General features: G+C 36.0%; 2 protein-coding genes and 1 pseudogene across 2 annotated transcripts; 2 read left to right on the top strand and 1 right to left on the bottom strand.

Moving 5' to 3' along the window:
- Nucleotides 1-1,554: 1,554 nt before the first annotated feature.
- LOC141835041 (glycerophosphodiester phosphodiesterase GDPDL4-like) lies at nucleotides 1,555-10,536 on the top strand (annotated as a pseudogene).
- A 627-nt stretch (nucleotides 10,537-11,163) lies between these two features.
- LOC141845915 (large ribosomal subunit protein eL31-like) lies at nucleotides 11,164-13,498 on the top strand. Its single transcript, XM_074733919.1, has 2 exons — nucleotides 11,164-11,294; nucleotides 13,057-13,498. The coding sequence occupies exons 1-2, from the start codon at nucleotides 11,209-11,211 to the stop codon at nucleotides 13,334-13,336; spliced, it is 366 nt and encodes a 121-aa protein (XP_074590020.1). The 5' UTR covers nucleotides 11,164-11,208; the 3' UTR covers nucleotides 13,337-13,498.
- Nucleotides 13,499-13,725: 227 nt separating this feature from the next.
- On the bottom strand, nucleotides 13,726-16,305 carry LOC141827738 (FT-interacting protein 7-like). The gene has a single exon (XM_074715056.1). The coding sequence runs from the start codon at nucleotides 16,303-16,305 to the stop codon at nucleotides 13,972-13,974; it is 2,334 nt and encodes a 777-aa protein (XP_074571157.1). The 3' UTR covers nucleotides 13,726-13,971.
- Between the last annotated feature and the right edge of the window lie 9,806 nt (nucleotides 16,306-26,111).

The following is a 26,111-nucleotide window of genomic DNA, read 5'->3' on the forward strand; positions in this document are numbered from 1 at the left end:
GCTCATTAACTATTTAAATCCTAACCACACGTATTATATATTCTATTCAATTTGATGAAAAAAAAAGTAGATGGAAAATTTTTATGAGATTAAGAGGATCACCTTTAAAATTAATAAGAATTAAATATCTAAATTATTAAAATAAATAAATAAAAGATATGCTTCCGCTCCCTTGCTTTCGGAATATTCGGTTTGAGGAAGGTTGTCTTAGAATTAATTCAGGGAAAGATTAATTGAGCTCTAGTCACAATCCTTGATTATAAAATATAATAATAATAGATATTTTGTCTGAGTTAAAATTATTTTATCCAATTTAAATAATAAATAATTATTTTTATAGCTTTCTGAATCAGTGAGTCAGAAGAGCGAGGGCGGTGGGACCACCGTCATTTCTTCCTCTGACACCTGCCGATTACCCACCTACCTGCAGAAGGATATATTCGTCATTTCCTATCTTCTTATTCTTCTCTCCCGAATCTCGGCTCGGCTCGGCTAGGCTCGGCTCACCGATTCCTCGCTGTCCCTGTCCTTTGGCGGTGCGTGGCTTTGCGCGACGGTGCATGAGCGGACCGGTCGCCGTGATAATTTAACCCCGGCACGCAAACAGCGCACGCCCGGCCACCAAGTGAACGGCCAAGGAGATCCTTTCCTTTCATGCTTATCTTATCTAGCTATCTCAAAACAAAACACAACACTCGACACGGCCACGGCGTCGTCGTCGTGCATGTGCCTGTGCATGTGCATCAGTGCATGGAGTGTGCCGGCGAGGGAGACAAGGCGGGCCGGGGGCTCATTACTTCATGATCAGGCACGGCCACAGCAGCTTGCTGCAGCACTGCAGTGCGAATCCCCACAAGGCCATTAATGTTTACTATGCTTCTGTAATGCTTAATTACATATGCTGACCACTCGATGCTCTGTTAGTAAAACAGTCCAGGGCCACAGGAAGCTGTGACATGCATAAATTTGTAAGGGAAAGTGTTGGTGGGTGGGACAGTAAAGCTTACTCAAGTGTTGAGGTTCCATGCTTGTAATTCATCGCTGTGAGAGACAGTACGTATACGCCCATTTGGGGATCCTGCATGCGTCACCAGCGTGAATTGCATGCCACTACCGTTGAAGAACAAGATTGTTCTTGATCATCAGCAGAAAGTTGTGTGGCAAATGTTGTTGTTTTGGTGGTAATGATGGTGTTTTTTTTCTATAATTCATGATGTTGTTCTTTAGTGGAACAGGAAGAAGAGGACTGGTACTTTTATCTCATACATGAGATTGATACTTTTGTTTTATTTTTATCTCTTACCAGGGCTGTCTCGGATGACAAAATTGCCCTGTCTGGTCTTACAGTGCAGCAAAATGCCAACCAACTCACTGACGAGCTCTGAAGCCACAAGGAAGAGCTCTGAAGCCGAGCCGCTAGAAATGGCAACCAGCTCACTGACGAGCTGTAAGCAGCTCTCGCAAAGGTCTCCGCTTCGCTCGATTATTAGATTGGAGTTTAATTTCAGATTCCAAATTTGCTGCAGATCATCTTTAGATTGCAAATTGCTTTGTTTCTGCAATTTTTTATGCTTTAACTGGCAAGGCAAAAGCAAAAGATCGCGACTTTCCCCGAAATCGGATAGATTTATACTCATATATTAAAGCCAACATCACGCTGCTCTTCTCTGGCACACACACATTCGCACTTTCTCTGTTCCACCACCCTTTCACCTTCCGTGGTAGCTTGGTCCTCTTGATCCCACCCTTGATCCTCAGGTGGAGGACTGCGGAGGACAGGTTCGGTTTCTGCGGTGCGCAATGCGGAGGAGGAGCTCTAGGGTGGGCATTTCCACGTTCCTCGCGGCGTTCCTCTTGCTGCATCTGGGTCACACTGCCGCCCAGAATACCTCGTCTTGGCTAACCTTGACTGGTACTCTCTCCCTCTTTCTCTCTCGTTTCTATTTACTTCCTTCTTTTCTTCTCAATTTTGGTTGCAAAGGCAGGATTTTTCGATCTGTGTTTCTTTTGAGTTCTTGAGCGGGCTGGATTGTAATGTGGGGAGCTGGGTGAAATACTTACGATTTATACTTTCTCCGAGGGGGTAAAATAAATCTATAGTTTTTGGTTTTGATGCTTTCTTGGAAAGTCGTTCTAAGTTTTCTTGTGTTCATCTTGGAGCAACATATATGATCGTTAAGGTGGATCCTCCAACTTTTCACCATCTACATGGCTGTCTGGTGAACTGCACACTGATCCTTTTGGTGTTTGCGGAAATACCTACTTGATATTGGTTTTCAGAAATTTCTCTTTCTGTGCCAAGCTGGTGCTAGGCACTTATGCACGTTTGATGCAAGAAACAGGAAACCTCAGAAATTTTTTGATCTGGATTTGAACCTGAAATATGTTAGCATTTGTGCTCCATCGTTACTTTTCTAAAAGTTGTGTCTATATGTTAGCATGGCTATTTATCATAACAACCAGCAACTGTCTTGACATATAGATTAACTACTTCGGAGGCAAACATGATAGAATGCCTTGTACAAGTCAGCTTCAAATAATTTAAAAATCAGGTAGGGATGGTGGTATCAAACTAAGTTTTTTGGGCTCGTACGATAATTTGACATGAGTGTGGATCCACATTGCTGATTCTAAAATATTTACTCATGGTTAATAGAGAAAGGTTTAACTGTTTACTTGGTATGTCATTGTCTGAGTATCAAGATCGGACACGAGCATGGAGTGGTAGATGAAGAGTGCAAGTATCAAAGGTGTAAATTAAATAAACTTGCAAAAAGCTGGCACTTGAAAATAGAGCCCTTCAATGAGAGTGGAACCTGCCACTTGTAGATGCAGCAATATGAATTGCCAATTATTTTCTTCATTCTCTTATGAACTAATGTTGGTGGATAATTAATTTATTTGACTAATGTGTACCAGACAAATTCTTTTGCATGGTCAATGATGTGACTTTGATATGTATGCCACTGTTTACCTAGTTTATCCTCTCAATGTGTAGCCCCAAGTTTATCTTTGATATCCTACATCATTCAGGTTTATGTTCTGTCTTGAAATATAGTAATGTTTCAATATTTCAGGTAATGCCCCTGCGGTAATAGCTAAAGGAGGTTTTTCTGGATTGTTTCCCGATTCCAGTTCCAATGCCTATAATTTTGTGTCACTTTCCAGTGCTAAGGATACAACTTTATGGTGTGATGTGCAATTGACAAAAGACAACATTGGAATTTGTGTTCCTGATATCAATTTAGACAATTGCACCGATATTGGATTTGTTTATCCTCAGAATAAGACATCATATGTGGTTAATGGCGTAAACACAACAGGCTGGTTCACTGTGGACTATACCATGAATGATTTGTCACAAATATCTTGTAAGTATAAAATCAGTTACTTTTAAGTTAGCTTATACTATTTATCTAGAAAATAATTCCTCAGTACAATTTAAAAAAATGTTACTTGCTGTCTTCTCCTTAATTAAAATGACTTATAGCATTTTTCTTGTTTATCTGCATTGTGTAAGAATTTTTCTTCTCTAAAATTTCTAGTGCTTTATTTAGGGTTGACAATCACTAATCAGGTGTAAGTACACATAACACATGATGCTACTTAATATCTATTCTTTTTTTAATCACAAAAATATGCTTCTACAGAAGTTTCTGGGCACTTTGGCAATTGATGCAGTGGAGATCCTTGGATTGACTATAATTTAGTGGGAAAAACTTGACACCAAGGCATCATTTTGCATATGCAATCTACCGATGAAGATTGGGACTGATTGATCTGGTTGTTTTACTGATGATGTTGGCACAATTAGATTGACAGCAGTGGATTGTCATTAACCCTCATGGATTGTATAGACAACACGAAAACTTATGGCATTAGTTTACCTGTACAATCTTTTTCCTAATATATCTTTTTTTCCTGTTAGTAAAACATTTCTTATTTTGATTAGATAGTGGTAGCAGTAAATGTGTGCCTCTATATGCATGTTATTTTAAAAAAATATGAAAGATACATTTTTTTTTGGCGCAACGGATAAATGCAAACATACTCAGATTGTTTCCATCTTGGGCAGTAAAGCAAGCAATTTATCTTGGGCAGTCGAACATATAGATTTGACAGCCTTTCATTTCCCATTCTTCCTGTTGAGGTTTTGGGAACACAAATTAATGACAGTTCTCTTTGGTTAAATATACAGGTAAACCTACTTATCATTCCTTTTGTTATATCTATGAAATTATTTTGGCACTCATTCATATTGCTTTGCTTATATTATCATGCAGCACAATGCTTTCTACATGCAACACAACTTGAGCATGAGAAACTTCCTTCTTTCTGAAGTACGGCGAATCATTGTGGATTATGTGTCCTCTCCAGAGGTGGCTTTCCTTAGTGGTATAGCACCAAGACTTCGAAAAACCAAGACTAAGCTCATTTTCCGTTTTCTTGATAAAAGCATTACAGAATCATCTACAAACCAGACATATGGTTTGCTGTTGAGAAATCTCACATTTATTAAGACCTTTGCTTCTGGTATTCTTGTACCAAAGAGCTACATTTGGCCAGTGACAACTGACAATTATCTTCTACCTTATACATCTATTGTCATGGATGCCCATGAAGCTGGGTTGGAAATTTATGCAGCAGATTTTGCAAATGATAACATTTTGAGCTTCAACTATAGCTATGATCCACTAGCTGAATATCTCAAGTTTTTTGATAACAGAGTTTTCTCAGTCGATGGGGTAGTTACTGACTTCCCTATAACTCCATCTGAAGCAATAGGTAAATATTTTCTCTCAGCTTTTCATCTGAAAGTTTAATCAAATTGGTATTATCTGAACGATAGATAAGCTCCTTTGTCTTTCAAAATAGCAGTCTTGCTTACCATAAAATATTATAAAGAGCAGATGGCATGTTTTTTTTTTAGTTTTACTAGTAAGATTTATATATTTTCTAGTAAGGTAAATTATTATAGATGAAAATCTAGTAAGCTACCTGCATATTATGCACTTTTAAAATCATGTGTTACTTTTCTCCATTAGGAACAAACAATTTAGGAACTAAATTGGATATACCTTCTTGCATCTTTTTGATGATTGTGCTTTATAAAGCTGTACATTATATTATTTCCTTCTATTGACATGGTTAACTCTTCCAGGTTGTTTTTCTCAATTAAACCAAAGCAATGTTGATCACGGTATGTTGAGTAACTTCGTCACATTCAGCTTTAGGTACAACTGCCGCTAATAGTGAATTTTCACTGATTTTTCTTTTCATTTCTACTTCAGGAAAACCTTTAATCATCTCACACAATGGAGCTAGTGGAGACTATCCAGATTGTACCGACCTGGCTTATCAGAAAGCAGTTGATGATGGTGCAGATGTTATTGATTGTCCTGTTCAAGTAACACGAGAGGGGCATCTAATATGCATGGGTTCTGTGGACCTTTTAGATGATACTACAGTCACAAAGTCACAGTTCAGCTCTCAAATTTCTAATATCCCTCAACTTAAGAGTGGTCCTGGTATATTTACTTTCAATCTCACATGGAACCAAATCCAAAAGAATTTGAAACGTGAGTTCAAATCTCTTTCCTTCTCTATTCTTATAGGCTGTAACTTGACACAAAAAAAATTGATAGCTTGACTTTGGATCAAATATATATATATATATATATATATTTGTATTTCAGTAATTACTGTTACTTCTCTAAGCAGATATTTGCGCTGGTAGCCAGGACAGTACTATAAATTTCTTGGTCTTTGACTCATCAGGATACCTTGAAGTATTCTTTTAAGTTCATGAAGCATAAGACATATTAAGAAGTTCATAAGGCATGAGACATACTAGACATGTATGATTGATAAGGATATGCAAACTTGTTTTAAACTATTATAGTTATTTTGAAAGGATAAAGCATTGTCGAAACCAAGGTGAAGTCAAATTTCTCAGTAGGTTTGTTGGGACCATGAAGCTTCTCTGTTTAGGAGCAAAACCACTCCCTATGCACTGTGGAAACTAGAGAACAAAGAACTGAGGCAATTGGAAATACAATATTATATCAAGGAGAGACACAAATATACATGGTTTAGCAAGTGTGCATATGCCCATGGCCACAATGGAGATATCTATTCCCAAGATGCATTTACCATTCCTTTCACAAATCTTGAAGTTAAGGTTTATGATCAATTGGATTGTCTATAGCATATGTAATGCCTCTGCTAATTTAGGGTCACTCGGCCAACTGAGACTTGGTTATGTCCACACTTTATATGATGTTTGTTTGGCAGCATATATATTCTGGTTGATACAACAACTACTTGACACAGATCTCCATATATCACCAGTTGGTCAGTTTGGCATCTTATCAGTTGATTCGGTAGGTTGAACTCCAAGATGGATCCATGCTAAAGCATATTGGGCACGCCCAAACCCTCAACAAGGGCACTACCCTATCACCCTTGCAAACTCACCAAAGAGCTTGACCCTTAAACTCCACTTAGCGCAACTCCTCCAATATCCGTCTCTCTATTAAGGGTGAGCTATATTATTCCGAGTCAACACTTGCATAGTAATATTGAAATAACACCACATTAGATATGCCATTTCACATTACTGAGCTGACTGTGTGAAGGTGATCTCAATGGGACCGTGTGAACGTGATCTCAGTGGAAAGCATGGAGGTTTGATGAGGCTCTTTTGACAGTAGGAAAAGATTTTGAGCAATTTTTATGGTGAACCATAGTTCTGAAAGCTGTGGCATCAACTAGTATGTTTTCCTCTTCTTCTTCCTCCCCCTTTCCTTCCTCTTCTTTTTCTCTCTCCTTTCTTCTTCATTGTCCAGTTGTCCTTCTCTTTCCCCTTCCTCTCATGCACCACTGCCCCACATCACCGTGGTTGACATGTGCCAACCTATATCTTATGTAAATACATGTCAGCATCAGTATGGAATGGTTTTGATCAGCAAATAAAGTTGGTTTCAGAACCAGTGTTTTAATCCTTAATAGGTTTTATATAGAATATCTAAGTTTTTTCTTGAAATTCACTCATCATTGTTGACTTAACTGAAGCTCCAAGTTCCAATGGTACGTATGAAATGCTAATACATGCCACAAATATTCTCAAATATTGAGTTTAAATCCTAACCCAAGATAACTTTTGACTTTCCATGTAAAAAGGAATTGAGTAGAAACTTATGTTAACTGGGTGAAGCCTTTTGTGTTTCTGTGTAGTCTAGTGTTTATACGATCATTAAGCAAAATTTGACCCTGTTGTTGTCATCAGTGGGGGTTAAGTTGGCTTCATGCTCACTTGCAATCCTTTCAAACCATACAATCAAACAGAGAGCCATAACTATGACAATCCTATGGTTCACCCCAGTAATTCTTTTCAGTATATTGAACCATGTCATGGTGTATGGCGGACCCAAATTTCCACCTCAGGATGGCAACCAGCCAACCATATTATATAAGTAATACATTAAGGGGGTAATGTAATAATTCTTAATAAATGGATACAAAACTTATACAACTTTCCTGAAATTTTAGGTGATGTGGGGATCACCACTACACACATAGGGCCGTCAGTTTATATCATCCATAGATCTTGGATCCTCTGAAGAGAGAATACTTGGATTGATATTAAGATCAAAGGGAAAAGTCAAATGGCTGAAACTTAGGATCAAGTATAAACTTGCAAGTCAATAGGAATTTTTGGCAAAATAGTTGATTATCTATGGATAGGCCTGGAAATCTCTGCCCCTCAATCTTTAGTTTCCAGATTGAGCAACAAGGTGGTATGAGATTGGGGAAGTAGAATCTGAAAACATAATCCAAAATGAGTTGGAAGTAGAATCTCATATTTAAATCTTAGAGATGTAGAAAGTTAGAATTTGATGAAGTACTTCTGTTAGGGCAAAAGGTTGGTCATGTGACCTAGAGGTCACGGGTTCATGAATTGCAAAAATTGCGTACAATCCTTTAAGCTTCGTGCACCGGGCTGCCCTTTTACTTCTGTTAGGGCAAATGGTATCAACATGAATTCAAATTCCAATAAAATTTAATTTGAGAATCCAACCTAAAGTCCCAAAACTTTATAAAAGACACCATTAGTTGCAATATTATAGATTGACTGCATATTAGTTCATTTCTGTTTTTTTTTTCCTGAAGTTGCTCAGTTATGGCTCCAAAGATGTTACATTGATGTCCATGGCACTCAAGATTTCCAATCACCTTCCCCAATGTTTTCTTTCAAAAGTGCGGGTCAAAACAAATTTAAAGTAGCAAAATCGGTGTGCCCACCTCTTTGATTCTTATTAATTTATTGGCTAAACACTTATCCCAAAGGTTGACCTAAGAGAAAAGAGACCAATTATAATGTAGATCAACAGCTTGTCCATGTGGGATTAATGGGCGTTGAGCCTCCTACCTTGGCTCTCAAGTATTAAAAAGCTAGGTTGCCCTGCAACTTTTCATAGACTTTCATATGAGATTTTTTCTCTTCAAAACACTACTTAATCATTATTGTACTATAGTGACAGCATAGTTAATGGAAATAGGCATAGCTCCATTGAAATGATATTCCTTGCTATTCGGGCAAAAAAAAAATTCTTGTTAAACTAGGAATTTGGTTTCTATTTCTATGGTTGTTAATGTTTACCATAATAAAGGTGCATGGGCCCTCAAAAGTGTTTCCAAATTCCTTGTTCGTTTTTTTTTCTTCTATGTTTAGTTTTGATTGTGGCATAGTAAGTATGGTTCCTTTGATCCGAGTTCAATTGTTCTTTGGCTGCCCTTATCACTAATTTAAGCAACATGCAACGATGGCACACTACTCCTTTTCTCCAAACAGTATAATGTAAATAATATTTACTTTTGCATGTTGCAGCACAAATTTCACAGCCATTTGCATCATTTGGTATCATGCGGAATCCCCGATACAAAAATAGTGGAGCTTTCTTGTCATTATCTGATTTTCTAACATTTGCTAAAGACAAGCCTTTGTCTGGGGTCTTAATCTCAATAGAGGTGAGTAATAAAAATCACAGACGTGTTAATCAGAGTATTCTTTTGCCAATATCAGATCATATGGCACATTGTTGCAGTATGCTTCAGGTTTCCCACAATACTAATTTGGGAAAAGTATGATTTCTAGCACCAAGCATTAACTGGATATTTGGTTTCTTTGAACAGCATGCTGCTTTTATGGATCAGCAATTAGGTTTTAGTGTAGTAGATTCAGTCATTTCTTCCCTGAATGATGCGGGTTATAACAAGACTACTTTAGAAGTCATGATTCAGTCATCCGACAGTGCTGTTCTACTGAGGTTCAAGCAGCTGACAAAATATAAGCTTGTCTATCAAATTGATAAGTCCATTCGCGATGCTATCAATTCCTCAGTAGCCAACATCAAGACATTTGCCAACGCTGTGGCCCTCGGCAAGCTATCTATTTATCCTTCAACCCAGCTGTTCACCATGGGTGAAACTGGTCTGGTTTCTCAGTTGCATGCTGCAGGCCTTGATGTGTATGCCTATGTGCTTCGTAATGAGTTTGTGTCACAACCATGGGACTTCCTCTCAGATGCAACTGTCGAGATCAATGCATATGTTGCTGGAGCTGGAGTGGATGGGATAATTACCGACTTCCCAGGGACAACTCGTCGATATAAAAGTATGATCCCTGTGCTCTCTGGTCTCTGTCATATTCATTCCTTGATCTAATATGCCAATTGTCATTTTCTGATTGTTATATATAGAACATAGTCATAGCTGTGTGTAATCTCTTTGCACAATTCCGTCTCGAGTTAGACCTCTCACTTCACTAATCACCATAACCTAATGGCATATAGTAATACTGGCCTCTGAACTTGGAAACAAAGATGGTTTCTTGCCTCTTATTTATTGATACTTCAACAACTTAACTTGGATAACATATCTAAACAGAGAGGATTGAATTTGTAGATTCAATTTGATACTGATGGTGGCACATTCTGCAGGGAGTTCATGCAGGAACTTGGGAAGTGATGTTCCAATCTACATGCAACCTATCGAAGCCGGCCAACTGTTATCGCTAATGATTCCGAACTCGTTGCCTCCAGCATTATCACCAATTCCACCCTTGACAGTCTCTGATGTGGTAGAGCCACCATTGCCTTCTGTGTCAAGATCTGTGGCTCCTGGTGCTGCACCTCCATCTCTTCAGCCGTCGAGCGGGCAGCGCGACGCCGTACCATTGCTTGTTTCACTGGTGACAGCCTGTGGATTTCTGCTTCTTGTATAAGAAATTTGGTCGCGACTGGCAAGCAAGCTACCGATACGATCATTTCGTTTCGTTTCTCTTCCTATTCTTTTCGGTATGAATATGTTCATTTTGGATTCATCATCTTCCTGTTGTTCATTCTACTCGATTCTGTGAGCTATCAGATCCACTGTAAGCATGTAGCATACATGTACCATGCATCGACTCTTTTGTTACTTGCCTTCAGTTTTTGCATGTAGTGGATTTGTAGGAACTAGAAACATTTTATTATTTCGAATCCTTCAGTTTTCACCGTCCTTACTTTGTTTGGATTTGCCTTTTGATTAATATGATTGATTTATTTTTGTAAATCTCTTAATTAAATTTTAGCTTAATTAAATATCACTACATAATCTTTTAAGTTATACTCAATTTAGATTAAGAGGTACTAATACTTGCTTAGCGGTATGTTAATAACTACTTGGCAATGTTTAAAATTTAAAAATATATATATATAATCCCTTTTAGAATTTGTAAAAATTTATTATAAAATAGAAAACATGAGATTTTATTTTTTTTAGAAATGAAAAAGGTAAATATAAATTTATATAAAAAATCATCTTTTCTAAAATTTATTTTATATAGAAATAGTAAATATGTTTGAATGAAAATTTTGTTCAAACGAAATTATGGATAATTTCGATCATTTGAAAATCATGAAAAATAAATAAATAAGAGTTTCGGAAGTTTGTTGGACGGGTTGGGCCGGTACGTTACACGAATTTGGGCCACGCTGAGCCAAATCGGCCCAAAATAATCTGAAGAATCGGCATTGGGCCAGATGAGGGTGATTTCGTAATTTAGCGCTAATAAACTTGTTATCGATAAGCTGTCGGTTGCATCGCTAGGGTTTCAACTGCCGTAATTGCCTTGGCTGTTCACCGGCGGCACCGGCGGCAGCGAGGATGGTAGAGAAGGGAAGAAAAGGGAGGAAGGAGGAGGTGGTGACAAGGGAGTACACAATCAACCTCCACAAGCGTTTACATGGATGGTAACCTCTCTCCGTTTCTCTCTTTGTTCTCCATTTTTTCCTCTTCATCTTTCGAGACGGCAGTTCCCTCTGTATTGTTTCTGGTTAGTGCGGTTGAATTGTCTTTCAAAATGTTAAATTTGTGTCAGTTCGTTCCAACTTCCAAGTACCTCGTTGTTCATCCAAATTGGCTACGGCCTTGCCTTAGGGGGCATGGATCATCGTTTTGTTTGACTTCTCTTTCCTCTGTGCTCCGAGTTGCTTTGAATTTTTGTTTACACCCGCATTGATTTATTTCATCAATAGTGTATTGCAACGCATATGAGATATTTCGATTGATAAAATCTACAGGAATTGGACAGGCCATATTCTTAAGAAGTTGAAACACCTTTTTTTTTTTTGGTTTTTTGGTAAAACTGGTTTGATAGTTGATTCAAAATGCTAAGATAGTGCTACTGATGACACTGAGTTTATTTGTAAAAAGCATATTTAGACTTGATAATCCTCTGTGGTTGATGTGAGCACAATTGAGGATTCAATAGAATGTATGTACGTTTGAGTTGTACTTCAAAAAAAATAACATAACATTATGAATCTACATTTTCTTAGAAATAAAATTATATATTAAAATATATCAAATTAATGAACCTAAGCAATTATTGTAAACAAAATTTCATCTATTACTCTATAATTCAATTGATCATTCTAGCTAACCTACATCTATATATAAATATTTTGTATATGAACCCAAGCATACATATAACTCAAACACAATATGTAAGAGTGTTGATTGTCTAGTGGGATAAGATTTGACTATTGTTGTTGTAGGACTATTCCACATTTCCATTGGAACTATTTTTATTTTGCATTTCCAACAAATGAATCATGCACTCACGAGTTTTTTGTTTGGCTTGGTAAGAACTTGTTTATGTTCGTTCAACACGCATAAGTCAATTAAATGAACAAACTTGAACAACTCATTTAGAAATAAATTTGAATACATATATGTTCGACTTGTTGATTTTTATGAACAAATATTGTTTATATCTAAATAATATTCACTAACAAAGTTGGTGAACTATATTCGTCAACAAAATCCTTATCAAGCTTATAAATAAAAATGCAAATAAACAAAGCAGCTCTTAAAACAAACAAACTTGGAATATGAAGCTTATTAACCAACTAAACAAGATTAAAAATGTAAAAGCTTTAAACAATCAAACAAGCTTAAATTAAGAAACTCCATATCATCTAAATGAATCAAGGCAAGTTTGAACAACCATTTCAGTAGCTTCATTATTTTTAAATGTACTAGACATGGATATGTGCTTCTGAGCCAATGCTCTTTAAGTTTTTGTATTTTATTTGAAGCAATAGCAGGTTGGTTTTATATGATTTTTTTTTTGTTTCTAGTGGTGGAATTACAACCACAATTTAATCCTCGAATAACTAGATTCAATCTTTTTCATTCTAGTACGATGGTGGATTAACACTGGGTTTTTAATGGTGCAAACTTAAGGAATTATATAGTTAGTTAATTGAAAAGAAATATTTGATAAAGTCTACTTGCTTTTAGATTTCTTCCCCAAAAGATTTTCTCATTAACATTGTTAAGGATTTCATCAAAACCGGCAATCTCCAGTGGTTTCTACCTAGTCATATCCCTTCACTAGCATATATCAGAAGTTAAATGTGTTATTGTGGGGGAAGAATGACTCAAGTCAAAGGCAACTTGCATTATCACACAATAAGCGCTTATCCTTTCTGCTACTGTATTGTGCAGCACCTTCAAGAAGATGGCACCCAAGGCAATAAAGGAGATCAGAAAGTTTGCTCAGAAAGCCATGGACACCACTGATGTCAGAGTCGATGTGAAGCTCAACAAGCACATATGGAGCAGGGGCATTCGGAGCGTGCCAAGGCGAGTAAGAGTGAGGATTGCTCGGAATAGGAACGACGAGGAAGATGCCAAGGAAGAGCTCTACTCGTTGGTCACAGTAGCTGAGGTTCCACCTGAAGGATTCAAGGGATTAGGCACCAAGGTGGTGGATGAAGCAGACTAATTTGCTTTATCTTTGTAGTGCAAACTTTTAGCCAATTTTTTATGCTCCATTCGTTCCCTGGACGGCAAAATGTTGGTGTTTGAGAATCTTGCTATGACTTGGAACACAGTTCATTTCCTTTGCTTGCAGCTTACTTAGTTGAAACCCTGAGTACTTCTTTTATCTATTGATCTCCTATTTTTATTCTTTTTAATGTGTATAATTACTAGTGTAAACTTGATAACTCAATACAAAATTCTAACAGATTGCTTCTATCCTCTGTTCGCATCCTCCAGTATGTTGCCTGTGCAAGAAGAAATCCAAGAGGTGAGTTATCGAGTGTGCTATGAATTCATACAAATTCCTCATAAATTTTGGAAGAAAAAAAGCTAGATACCAGTTCATGCGACAGCTAGATACTTGATTTCAAGAACTAAATACACTCACTCGACCATGACCAGTTCATGCAACATCACCATGGAGAAACTGAAAATGCACAAAATGAAGGACAGATGATGCTCAAGGGGCATCACCTACAAGTTCATGATTGACCACGACACTGATATGATAAAAACAAAGACTTCAAATCTTGATAGCCTTGCTACTGCACTAGCTCAGGAGCACCCTAAATCACAGCACAAACGAGCATTGATTTCTCAAAGCATGCTATCGGTCCTCGCCGGCAACCTCCTGAAGAAGTTGAGTGGGACTGATGGTAGTTTATGCCTGAACCTAGGGTGCCTCAGCACATAAAAGCCACTTAGGAGCGCGACGACTTGGAACGGCGTTACATAGAGCACTATGGCAGCTGCAAGGCAAAAGATCAAAAATAGAGCAGTTGCTCTAGGATCTCTCCAGCTTAATAGTGACTGAAACCTCTCGCCTTGTGTGGCGAGGTCTCCGACCACAGTTTGCACCCTTCCAGCAACACTCCTTAGTCGATCGTACCTCACCCGTATGACTTCTGGAGGCCTTGTTGAAGGAAATCTGTCAAATTCCTCATCTAGCTCATCTGGATTGGCAGTGTCTGCATGAGAGAGCCGAGTATCCATGTGAGGAGGCTTCCTCGGCCGCCATCGATAGTACCATACTCCAATCAAGAACAAGTAGAGGAACATTGTTGGAAGTATCAACTCAGGATAGAGAACCAGTATGACATAGAGAACATGGATGAGAACAGTTGTGATAGGGTTCTTCCAAAGGCAAATTTGGCCGAACCATCTTCCTGTAGCAATCAAACCACTGAAGACACCCATAATTCTAAAGAAATTAGCTTTGCTCCTTCTCATGCTCCACATATGGAAACCCACATCCAACATGTATTCCACCACCTCCTTTCTTAGTGGCGGCTCTGCCCGGCTCAACCTCATAGAGACTATCTGAGTGGATTGATGCCTCAGGTAGTCAAGCTGGCTAACAGTCAAAGGATGAAGGTAATGCATCTTCGGCAGTAATGGTCTGGAATAAGTATGTAGCATATTAAGCAAAGAGGAAGAGGAGAATCGAACAGCCAACTGAACTTCCCCCATCTTCTTAACCCCAGATGTATGCAAAACCAAGAGAGGATATGAGTGAGTGTACACTTTATCAGTCTCTAGTGTAGAAAGTCGAATCCGAACTTTGCCAATTCTATTATCAGTAGCACCATTAGCCTTGTCTCCACCCTGTAAGTGGCAGTTATCAAATACACCAATGGTGATAACAGTACAAGGGTCGAAAACTTCCCAAGTGTATTGCTCATTCCATTTGGGGCTGGAACTGTCAATGATTGTTCTTGTCCGAACCCATTTATGCCCGTACTTAGCTACACAATAAGCATCAGTGGTGCCACGCCCATCCTTAGTCTTCATTGGTAATAATGCCTGAGCAGTTAGTATGCCAAGTTCTAGAATACCAATGCTTGGTTTCCACAACTGTTTTGCAGTAGGCCTAAGATCACTGCTATAATGTGTGGATTCATCCAATACATGGTACCCTCCATCCAGACTTAACCTTAAATGAATGCGACTAGCAAATTTCACTTCCTTCTTCTGCTCACCATCAGCTACCACATGCTTCTCCAGATGGTACCACCTTGAACTAACGACCCTACAGTCCAATCTCCTCTCAACATTCTGTAGATGAAGGACAACCTTCCCTAGCACCTCATCCTTGTTTGGTCCAATTCGTTCTTCCACACTTAAGATCAAAGGTTCCTCAAAAGGTTCTGCAGCAACAAGCATCAAATCTTCATTCCACAGAGGATTGGCAGACCTGTTTGATGAAATCCTAGTCCTAAGAATTTGACCACCAAGGTTAACTTTAACAAAGACATCAGGGAAGCCTGGTTTTGGATTGAGCAGCAAATCTTGAGCCTCGATGACATTAACTCTCAAATACCAAAGCTTAGGAGAGAGGTAGACCTTCGACCTAATACTGGCTAGGCCATCACCCGGAACAGTTGCAGCATCAGAGTGCCAAGCTTCTGGGAATGCCTCATCTGCTTGTGTACCCATCCAAACAGCCAGCATCAATTCTCCCTTTACCTTCTCGCCTTTGCGGTCTGCCAAACGATACCACTGTGGCGCCAATGGGCTGTCTGGTGGAACTCTTTTTGGAACCTCATTAAGATCAAACAAAACCATTCCGATGAAATCATCTTTTACTAAGTCCTTGTCCTTAACAACAACCTCAACCACAGAAGCTTGGATCCGCTCTTTGGAAAACGCAAACACTTGGTTCCATTCAGGGTTACTCTTCTTCTCAAAATGCCGAGTTGTGCCTTTGTAATTACCAAGCTTTACCTCCACATAGGGATCACAGCTCCCAGTAACATCCTTAGCTGGCAGATCCTTGGCTTTCACAACACGCACATAGAGGTACTGCATTTGTTCAACGAGGTCATAAGTGTTGGTGAGCTTGTCACCACCACCAAGTCCACCTCCTCCAAGGCGAGGAGCAGTCTCCTTCAAGGAGAAGTCCTCCTGAGGTAGAGGGAAAGGCCTCAGCATCTTCTGGGCTAGTGGCAAAAGGAGAAGAGTTAATATCACAGGATTAATCAGTAAGGATGGAACTGGAAGGGTGGGAAAAGAGATGTTTCCCATCAGATTTGCTTGCTTGTGCCCAAATCTGAGCTTCCATTTCCGGCAAATTATGGTCAAATGGAGAGTGAGTATATATTAAATAAATTCAAAGCTTCCATTCTGATAACTCTTCAAGTAAAATAAGGAAAGAAAGTTTTATCATAATTTACCTCTTCACAAAAAAGAAAAAAAAACAAGAATGAAATTATTGGCCCTCTTCCATCCTTACTATCTTCCATTCTTACCCTGTTCCATTCTAACCCTCTTTTACATCTTCTCATGTAAACAATGCTAAAAACCAACAACACCTGTAATTTTTTAGATATATCAATGAAATAAATACTTCAAAAGTTCTTTTTACAGAAGATTATCGAGAGATCTACCAGGAATGAGGATGATCAGAAGAAACGTAACTGTTCAACGTTAAAACCAAAAGATTGTTGAGCTCAAAGCCTAGATCTTGCGTCTTTGAAAGGTAAAGTTTGTGCTTTCTAGTAAAACTGACATGTCTCAAGGCAAAAAGGTAGGGTTGAAAAACAACTGATGTTCTAACTTCCGAACTAAGAGAAGATTACTGTATTGAGCCTAAATTATAGGTGAAGATACCAGGCTGCACCCGGGCAGGGTTACCCTGACGTTGACATAAACAAAACCAACTTCATCTTCTCGGATGATTTACCACACCTTCGCATCGAACTCATGTATGAAATCCTAGAACCCTAAACTTTCATATCGCAAGTTTTTTTACCCTAAAAAGAAAGAAAGAAAGAAAGAAAGAAAAACTTTATTGCACAAACTGCGTAAAATGAGGGCAGAAAACTCAACGAAAAAAGATGGCGCAAAGTATCTCTACATCCTTTACGGAGCGGTAAAAATTTGAAGAAAAAAACTGATTTTTTTTCCCCCAGGGGAAAAAAAGAACTAGAAATGAACAAGAAAACCGAAAAGGTTCAGCCTTTAAGCGATAGGGGATACCTCAGACGAACACAATGGCGATCGAGAGACAATGGGAGGTCGATGGACCTCCAAGGAAGGTGCAGGTGACGGAGACGGGTGGCTCTGCCCTCGCGCTCCGTCACGTTCGCATACAGCAGCACTTCCGGCGTCCGATCTCTCTCAGCCGACGGGAACAAAGGAGAGATCTGAAGCGAGAAGCAGACGTTGACGGGAGAATCGAGGCAGAGAGCGAGAGAGAGAGACAGTGGGAGGGAGAGAGAGAGAAAAAGAGAGCACGCAAAAGAAGAGCATGCAGCGAAGCAGAGCGGCTGGTTGCAAGCTGTGGGATTAAAGGGAATAGGAACCGAGATGAAATGTGGACGATAATAACATTTTTTAATTATTTTTTTTCCAAAAACAGTAAAAAATTATTACCAGTGGAAATTAAAAAAAAAACATGGAGGCCGAACGTGCTCGTGGTGGTGGGAGACCCTGGTCGGGATGTTGCTTGTCACGTGACGCCCCCCTGGCGTCCCGAATGGAGCCAAAAACCCAACCAAGATTAGGGTTGATCCTTTTATTTTATTTTTTATGCCATTTTTATTTTTCTTGTATTTTAAAATAAATAACAAATTGTTTAGAAAATACAGATTTGGGAGAGTTTGGACTAACTTCGGATGACGGTAGATTAGTTTTCCCTTTTAAAAACATGCACTTTTTTTTAAAAAAAATTTAAAATAAAACAATATGAAAAATCATGCATTCTATCACTAATCTTCTTTTCTCAGCCAAGCAAATTACATAAGTTAATCTAGATTAAATATGTCGATCAATCGAGCTAATTAAGTCGAATAGGTTGGCCAAGTAAACATGTCGTAAAGTTGGTTAGTTGGATCAAATAAGCTTGTCGAGTTAAATGATCTTGTCGTGTTGAGCTTCAGCTAAATCAATATGATAAACTCCTTAGTTTAATCAATCCAAGTGGCTTAGCTAGTGTAAATCAATCAATTTGAGCATGATGACTAATTAAGACAACTTTAATTGATCAAATTATACATTAATCTTTAAAAGTTGTTGCTTTATGATGTTATAATTTGCTTATAAAATTTATTAATTATGATTAGTTCACGTTAATATTCTAAAATGGTCATTTAAAAATGTCATTTGCTTATAGAATTTATTGATTGAGATTAATCTACTACTTAATTGACTAGACAACTATATACTATATATCTTACGTATTCTAAAATTATCATTTTATAATGTCATTTGCTTATTGAATATTTATCTTTTTCTCTCTTAATGTCATAAGTTTTTCAAACTCTTTCGGTATAATATATTTTAGTGATATTTGAATTTTTATTATCTATGAAGTCCATCTTATTTTTTACCATCGTATTATAATCTAGAGAGCGGAAAATGAATGATTGTAATCTTCATCATTAGCAGCCGACGATGAAGGGAGGATCTAAGAAAAAGATGAGATAGATTGGATTTTGGGTGTGAAAGAATGGACTAAATAAAAAAATTATAAAAAGACTAACTGTATAATTTTTTATAATTTTTTTAAATAATAAAAAAATCTTTGAATTAGACTAAGTCCATGATATGGCGGCTCCATGGAGGGACAAATAGAATCTTCGAGTCCATGCATTATGAGCCATGCCACAACGTAAATTAATTATCTTCCTCGACCTCAGTTGTAATTGTGTAGGATCCAGCTGTTCTTCCAATATACCAAAAGTATATGCCCCAACCCTTTACTTTCTTTTACCTACAAATATAAAAAGTATATATATATATATATATATATATATATATATATATATATATATATTGACCTTTTCCTATAAAAGGTCACAGTTAATAGCTTTCTATTTTTAATTTATAAATTTTAAAATATAAAAAAAATTATTAAAAATAATTTATTGATAATTTACTAAATCTCATGACTAACTTTTTTTTTTTTATCTAATACTAAAGTATGTATCTAAGTTTTATATTTATCAAAAAGACATACATGTTTTTATTATATCCCTCCCTCACTTAAAGAAGACTATCTCAATCAATTCCTAAATTTTTTTATGCTCCATCTAAACTGACACGGTTGATTGTCAAAAATAGGTAATTGTAAAGAGTACAATGATCCTAGTTTGAAGTATTTATGAGATGTCAAATTTAATATCCCAATTTTAATATATCAATCTATGTCTAAAGGTATGATTATACTTAGGAAATTATAACGAGTAAAATGAGTTTAGTTTGAAATATTGAAGGTTGAAGTCATATTCACTTTAAACAAAGATCATTACACTCTTGAGAGCTTCCTGAGTATAATTATGACATCATATCTGAATTTCTCAACCTAGATTGAGAGTTTTGAATTTTTGAAATCTTCATAGTCTTAAGACAATTTGACACAAGTTCATTAAAGGATTTAGATTTGTCATACTCACTCACCAATACCACCAAAGAGTTTCTAAGACTCTCTTAGTTCAAATTATGTCAAGCTTTCAAAATTTTGAACATTGTAAATCCATCAATGAGTTTTTGGTCAAATCTCACTAATGGCCTTAGGCACCTCATAAAAATTTTAAATAAATTTGTTGCACTGCTCGTTGCATCTTCCTAAGTGTAATCATGCTCTAAGAGCTAGATTTCATAGCCTAGATCGAGAGTTGTAGAATTTTAAGATCTTCACAATCTTGAGATAATTTAACATAAATTCATTAAAGGATTTAGGCATGTCATACTCACTCACCAACACTATTAAAATGTTCAATTCCCCTAGTTTGAACATTGACCATATCAAACTTTTAAAATTTTGAACATTGTAGGTTCATCAATAAGTTTTTGATCAAAACTTGTTGATGGTCTTAGGCACCTCATAAAAACTTCAAACTAAATTTGTTGCACTGCTCCTTGCATTCTCCTGAGTGTAATCATACCCTCAGACCTATATTTCACAGCCTATATTGAGAGTTGTGGATTTTTAAATTCTTCATAGTTTTGAGATAATTTAACTCAAGTTTATTAGAGAACCTAGGCATGTCATACTCACTCACCAATACTATTAAAGGGTTCTTAGGACTCCCCTAATTTAGACCATATCAAACTTTTAAAAGTTTGAACATTGCAGGTCCATTAATAAGTTTTTTATCATAACTCATTGACGGCTTTAGGTGTTGGTGTAATCGAGCTCAAGTCAAGGTTGACTAAGCTCGGATTGACTCGAATTGGATTTCGATGTTTGATCAACATGTTAGTTGATTGAGCAAGAGTCAAATAGGTCAAGGTTGACTAGAGACTTGGCTAGAAGTGGAAGTCCATCAGGAAATTGGCAATAAAAATCCAAGTGGATCATGGTTGATCAGACACTTAGTGATTTGAGATAGTGGAAGTACAAGTAGATCATGGAGAATCAGATACTTGATATGAGATAGAAAGTCTAAATGGATCATGGTTGATCAGACATTTAGCGATGAGAGAAGTCTTAACAGGTGATGATTTACCGGATGTTAAGCATGAGATGTGAAGTCCCAATTGGTTAAGGATGATCAAATATTGGGCAATGGAAAGTCTCAGCATGTCATAGATGACTAAATGCTCGGCAAAGAAAATCCTGATAGGTTGGGTCAATTGGATGCCAGGTAAGACACGAATTTAACCATGAAAAGATTGAAATTAGGGTTAGCAATTGATTATCAGGAAGTGACAATCAATTGACATACCCTAAACTTGGAATTTCGATTTACTACATAATCAATTGATTGCACGACAATCATTTGCTAAGGTTTAGTAATCGCTTGCTCGAACTGAACATGAATAGAGTGCTTCAGAATCAATTGGTGCAATCGATTGATAGAGTGCAATCAAATGGTCAAGTAAAATAGTCGTTCTGTAGGTTTAAATAACCAAATCTAATGCATCAATCGATTAGTGAGTAAGGTCAACCGATTGGTAGGCAGAAATCAACCCAAACAACAATGCTATAAGTAGGGTTTTATTTGAAGAAGAGGTTGTCAATTCTTGAGGAGTTAGAGGCGAAGTGTTGCTATATTTTCTACCATCAAGAGGTTATCCAAAGTAACAAGCAAGCTTCCAAAGTAAAGATTTCATATGTAAACTTTGTTTTACTTTCATTTGCTTTTGTATTTGTCTTTCTTGTTGTGTTCTTGTAAGAACTTATTGTAAGAGGTTTCTTCGCCTCCAGTAGGTATTCGAAAAAGAGAAGATTATAGTGATAGGAGATCACTACGACTAGGTCTTGAATTAGTCATCTTAAAAGGCAAATACCAAGTAAAATCTAAGAGTTGTGCATGTGACGTCAAATTTGAGTCAAGTTTTTTACTATGTATTCAAACGACGAGTACAAGATTAAGATAAAGCAAATGAAGTTATTTGCCCCTTCTAATTCACATAGGTCCTAACTTTAGGAACCTCATAAACACTTTAAACCAAGTTCGTTGCACTCGTTGCATCTTTCTACATATAACCATGTCCTCAAATATGGATTCCACAACCTCGATTGAGTTCTGTGGATTTTTAAAATCTTTATGACCTTAAGATAATTTGGTATAAGGTTATTAGAGAATCTAGATCTATTATATTCACTTACTAACACCATCAAAGGGTTCATAAGACTCTCCTAGTTTAGACCATAATAAACTCTTGAAAATTTGGGCATTATAGATCCATCAATGACCTTAAACATTTTAAACTAAGTTCGTTGCACTGTTTGCATCTTTCTAAGTATAATCATAATCTCAAATCTGGATTTTATAGTGTAGATTGAGAGTTATAGATTTTTGAATCCTTCAATCTTGAGATAATTTAACATAAGTTTATTAGAAAACTTAAGTCTGTCATACTCATTCACCAATACCACAAAAGAGTTTCTAGGATTCTTCTGGATTTAAATCATATCAAACTTTTAAAATTTTAACATTGTAAAACCATCAATGAGTTTTTTCCCAAATTTATTAATGATGTTAGTTATCTTATAAATATTTCAAACTAAGGTCTTTGTGCTCATCACATCTTTCTAAATATAATCATGCTCTCAGACCTTGATTCCACATTCTAAATTGAGAACTATAAAATTTTAAATCTTCGTAATATTAAAATAATTGGATATAAACTCATTAAATATATAAAAGTCAATTATCAATGAAGAAGGGGTATAATGATAAATAAATATATATTTTGATAAATATAAAATTTAAATATACAATTTGAATATTAAAAAATTGACTATGTGAATTAGTAAATTATTATTAATTTATTATATCATTCGCATATGATAAATATAAATTTGTTAAAAAGGTAAATTCTAAACATTTATTTTATTTATTTTAATTTTATTTCTAAAGAAAATTAAAAAAAATGACCAAAAAAAAAACATTGGCAATGTAGAAGCAGTGGTTTTCCCCTTCTCTTTCGGTGCTAGGGTACCACGTGGGGCCTACCTATACTATATTCCCTTTTCTATATGTAAAAAGAAAACCGGCTTATTTGATCACGTGAGTGACGACCACTCACGTGACAATAGGTTGTGTGATTTTTTCTTGCCAGCATTAGTATTTTCCTCTCTGTTCTCAAATATTGCCCTCGAACGCCGCGACCAAAGTACTGTCGCGGGAACAAGCCGTTGATGGAACAAAGTACTGCCGTCTGATCTGGACCAGTCTTGTGGGGATCTGACTGGTGGCCGGATGTCCGACGCCTGTTCATAATGATGGGACGTCGTCTCCTCGCTTCGCCCTTTTATCTACTGTTCCTTCCACTCCGTCGTCTCCTCGCTTCGCCCTTTTTCTACTGTTCCTTCCACTCTTCCGCCATAAAGGACCATGCCATCACGTGCTCCCTCTCTCTCTCTCTCAATCTATCGCTCTGTTCCTCTTCGTCATACTGTCCCAATGTAGTACCTCTCCCTCCGTATCCACTCGACGTGCTCGCGAGGGGTGGAGTAAGCAGCAGCAGCAGCAGCCATTAGAGCAAGAGCAGGAGCGAGAGCGAGAGCAAGAGTGCAACAGCAGCAGCACAGCTATAGGAAGAAGCTGAAGTGTTAAGTATTGGGAAAAAAAACCCCACTGCCACAGCCCTACCGTAGCCATGCCTCCACCATCCCTCCTCTCTATATCTCTTTCCCTTCTTCTCGTTCATTCTTCCTTCTTCTCTCCTGTTCATCTCCTCTCCCACGGCGTGACAAGAAGAGTGGAGGTCGTACGGACGCGGAGAAGTTAACGTCCAAAATTATTAATTCTAATTTTATTTAATTTAAATTATAATCAATTATTAAATAATATAGTATTACTATCACATCAATTATAAAAATTTAATTATCTTCACCAATCTATTAATAATAAATTTTAATTTTAATTTTAAAAATAAAATTAATAAATTATATTTATTAATTTTATTAAAATAATTATTTTAATTAATTATTTTATTAAAATATATTTAAATTTATTTTAAATTTTAAAAAATAAAATTAATAAATTATTTTATTAAAATATATAAATTTATTTTAAAATTTAAAAATTAAAATTAATAAATTATATTTATTAATTTAATGAATTATTTTAATGAATTATTTTATTAAAAAATATAAATTTATTTTAAATTTTAAAAAATTAAATTAAAAAAATTAAATTTATTAATTTTAACAAATTATTTTATTAAAATAATTATTTTAATGAATTATTTTATTAAAATATATAAATTTATTTTATATTTAAAAATTATTTATTTATTTTTATATATTATCAATTTATTATAATCATTAATAGTATTAATATTAATATTTTATTTTATTTTAAAAATAAATTAAATAATAGTAAATATTATACTGATTAATTTTTATTTTTTAAAATAAATAAATTAAATTAAATAATATTAATATATTTTATATATAATAATTTAAATCAAACGTATTATTATGATTACTTGGTAATCATGCTTAACGTGGAAGGGGTGGACAAAATATGAACAACAAAATTATTAAAAAGGGAAAAACATAACTACAAAATTTTGTGATAAAGATGGATTTGTAGAATTTAATGGAGCAAAGTGTGACTATGAGTATACATGTGAGACACATATAGAAAGGGAATGATGTGTCCTGCTAATGAATTGTCAATTCTCACTAAATATATAGCAACGATTTTTGTTACCCATCTTTTTATTATATATTTTTATTATAAATAAAATCAAAAAAAAATTATGAACACCTCTAAAATGTTCACCTCTTTGAAGAAAAGATATTTAACCATCATAAAAATAATAATAATAAATTACTATAACAAAATCTTTAATAATGAAAAACCCTATATATCTAATATGATGGAATCTCTAGATCGATACATGGTGACCGTTGAAATATCACATGACTATACAATAAAAAATAAATCATTAAAAAAGATCAGATAATATTTGAGAGGTGGATAATTGATAAATTTATGTGTTCTCAAGTTTTGATGATAGTCACCTTCAAAATCTAGAACCTAACTTTTGTCCTCGCTCGTCATCAAATGCCAATCTTATCTTGATCTCCGCACTCAATCGGTATCATGCACTGATCTCATATCGATCTCAAGTCTCAATCTCGAATTCCGATCTTAACACTCACTTGACATCATACATCGACGCTATCTCACTCTCGAATCTTGATCTCAAGTTCCGATCTCGAGATCCAGACTCAAACTTCATAGCGTTTATATCAAAAGTATTCGATATTTCAATTTTTTGATGCATTAAAATTATAAAAAAAATTATATTTGTCCAATGACTCATTAAATTTTTTGATATTTTATTATTTTAGGATATATCAAAAATATCAAAGATATTGATACATTCGATATCTATTGAACCAATAGATACTATATATATCGAAATTTTTAATATTTTGCTCGCCCGTCGTCATTGCTACACGAAAATTAATTAAAATTTACTTAATTAAATAATCTACTGTCTTAATCTTTGTTGTTCATCATTTTTTATTTTTTGGCCAATCTTTAAAATATTGTGTTACGTATTGTCATTTCAATCAATCCAAATCACGATATGTTTTGATTTATATTTTTCGATCATCAAATCATGCATTTATTAAATGAACTATTGATTAAGACTTAAAGAGACAGGTGGGTCTTAAATATTTTACTGATAAAATCAAATATCTAATCAAGTGATTATAGCCATCTAATTCCATAGCTACGAGAGCAAGTTGACTTTTACGCTGGAGATTGACGGCCACTATAACTGTAGCATATAGAAAGGGAATGATGCTAATGAATTGCGAATTCTCACTAAATAGATAGCTACCATTTTTGTTAGTCATCTTTTTATTATATACTTTTATTATAAATAACATCTAAAAAGTTCGATCTTCAAAGAAAAAATGTTTAACCATTATAAAAAACAATAAATTACTATAACAAAATCTTTAAGAATGAAAAACACAAAAATTAAAAGACGCGTCTAGGACTTCATCGGACGCCGCCCAAGGTAAGAAGCAGGCTTGGAAGCAACCGCCCAATGTGTCGGCGAAGGCGGGCGCCGCCGTGATTGGGGGAACCGCGTCTTGGCCCGCTCTCTCCGAGTCCGCTAAACCCTCCCCCAAATCATCCTTGTCCGATGCTCTGAAATCCCTTTCTGATGCATCGCTTTCTGCGCCGGCAGTGAGATTTTCCTGATTTTGGTTCAATTGCATAGGGCTCTAATGGCATCGATCTGAGCACCTGTGCATGCTGCTCTGGTAATCTATTTTATGGTCTACCTAAACATAAAATTACCTTTTC

The sequence above is a fragment of the Curcuma longa genome, chromosome 1 (assembly GCF_044706935.1).
Source record: "Curcuma longa cultivar G26 ecotype Majalengka, Jawa Barat chromosome 1, ITB_CL_G26_1.1, whole genome shotgun sequence".
NCBI classification, from domain to species: domain Eukaryota; kingdom Viridiplantae; phylum Streptophyta; class Magnoliopsida; order Zingiberales; family Zingiberaceae; genus Curcuma; species Curcuma longa.

Bases quoted from the DNA above. Each gene is read 5' to 3' on its own strand.
- LOC141827738 (XM_074715056.1), bottom strand. From the start codon at position 16,305: ATGCTGAGGCCTTTCCCTCTACCTCAGGAGGACTTCTCCTTGAAGGAG.
- LOC141845915 (XM_074733919.1), top strand. From the start codon at position 11,209: ATGGTAGAGAAGGGAAGAAAAGGGAGGAAGGAGGAGGTGGTGACAAGG. The intron at 11,295-13,056 runs GTAACCTCTCTC...TGTATTGTGCAG, and splicing joins CACAAGCGTTTACATGGATG to CACCTTCAAGAAGATGGCAC.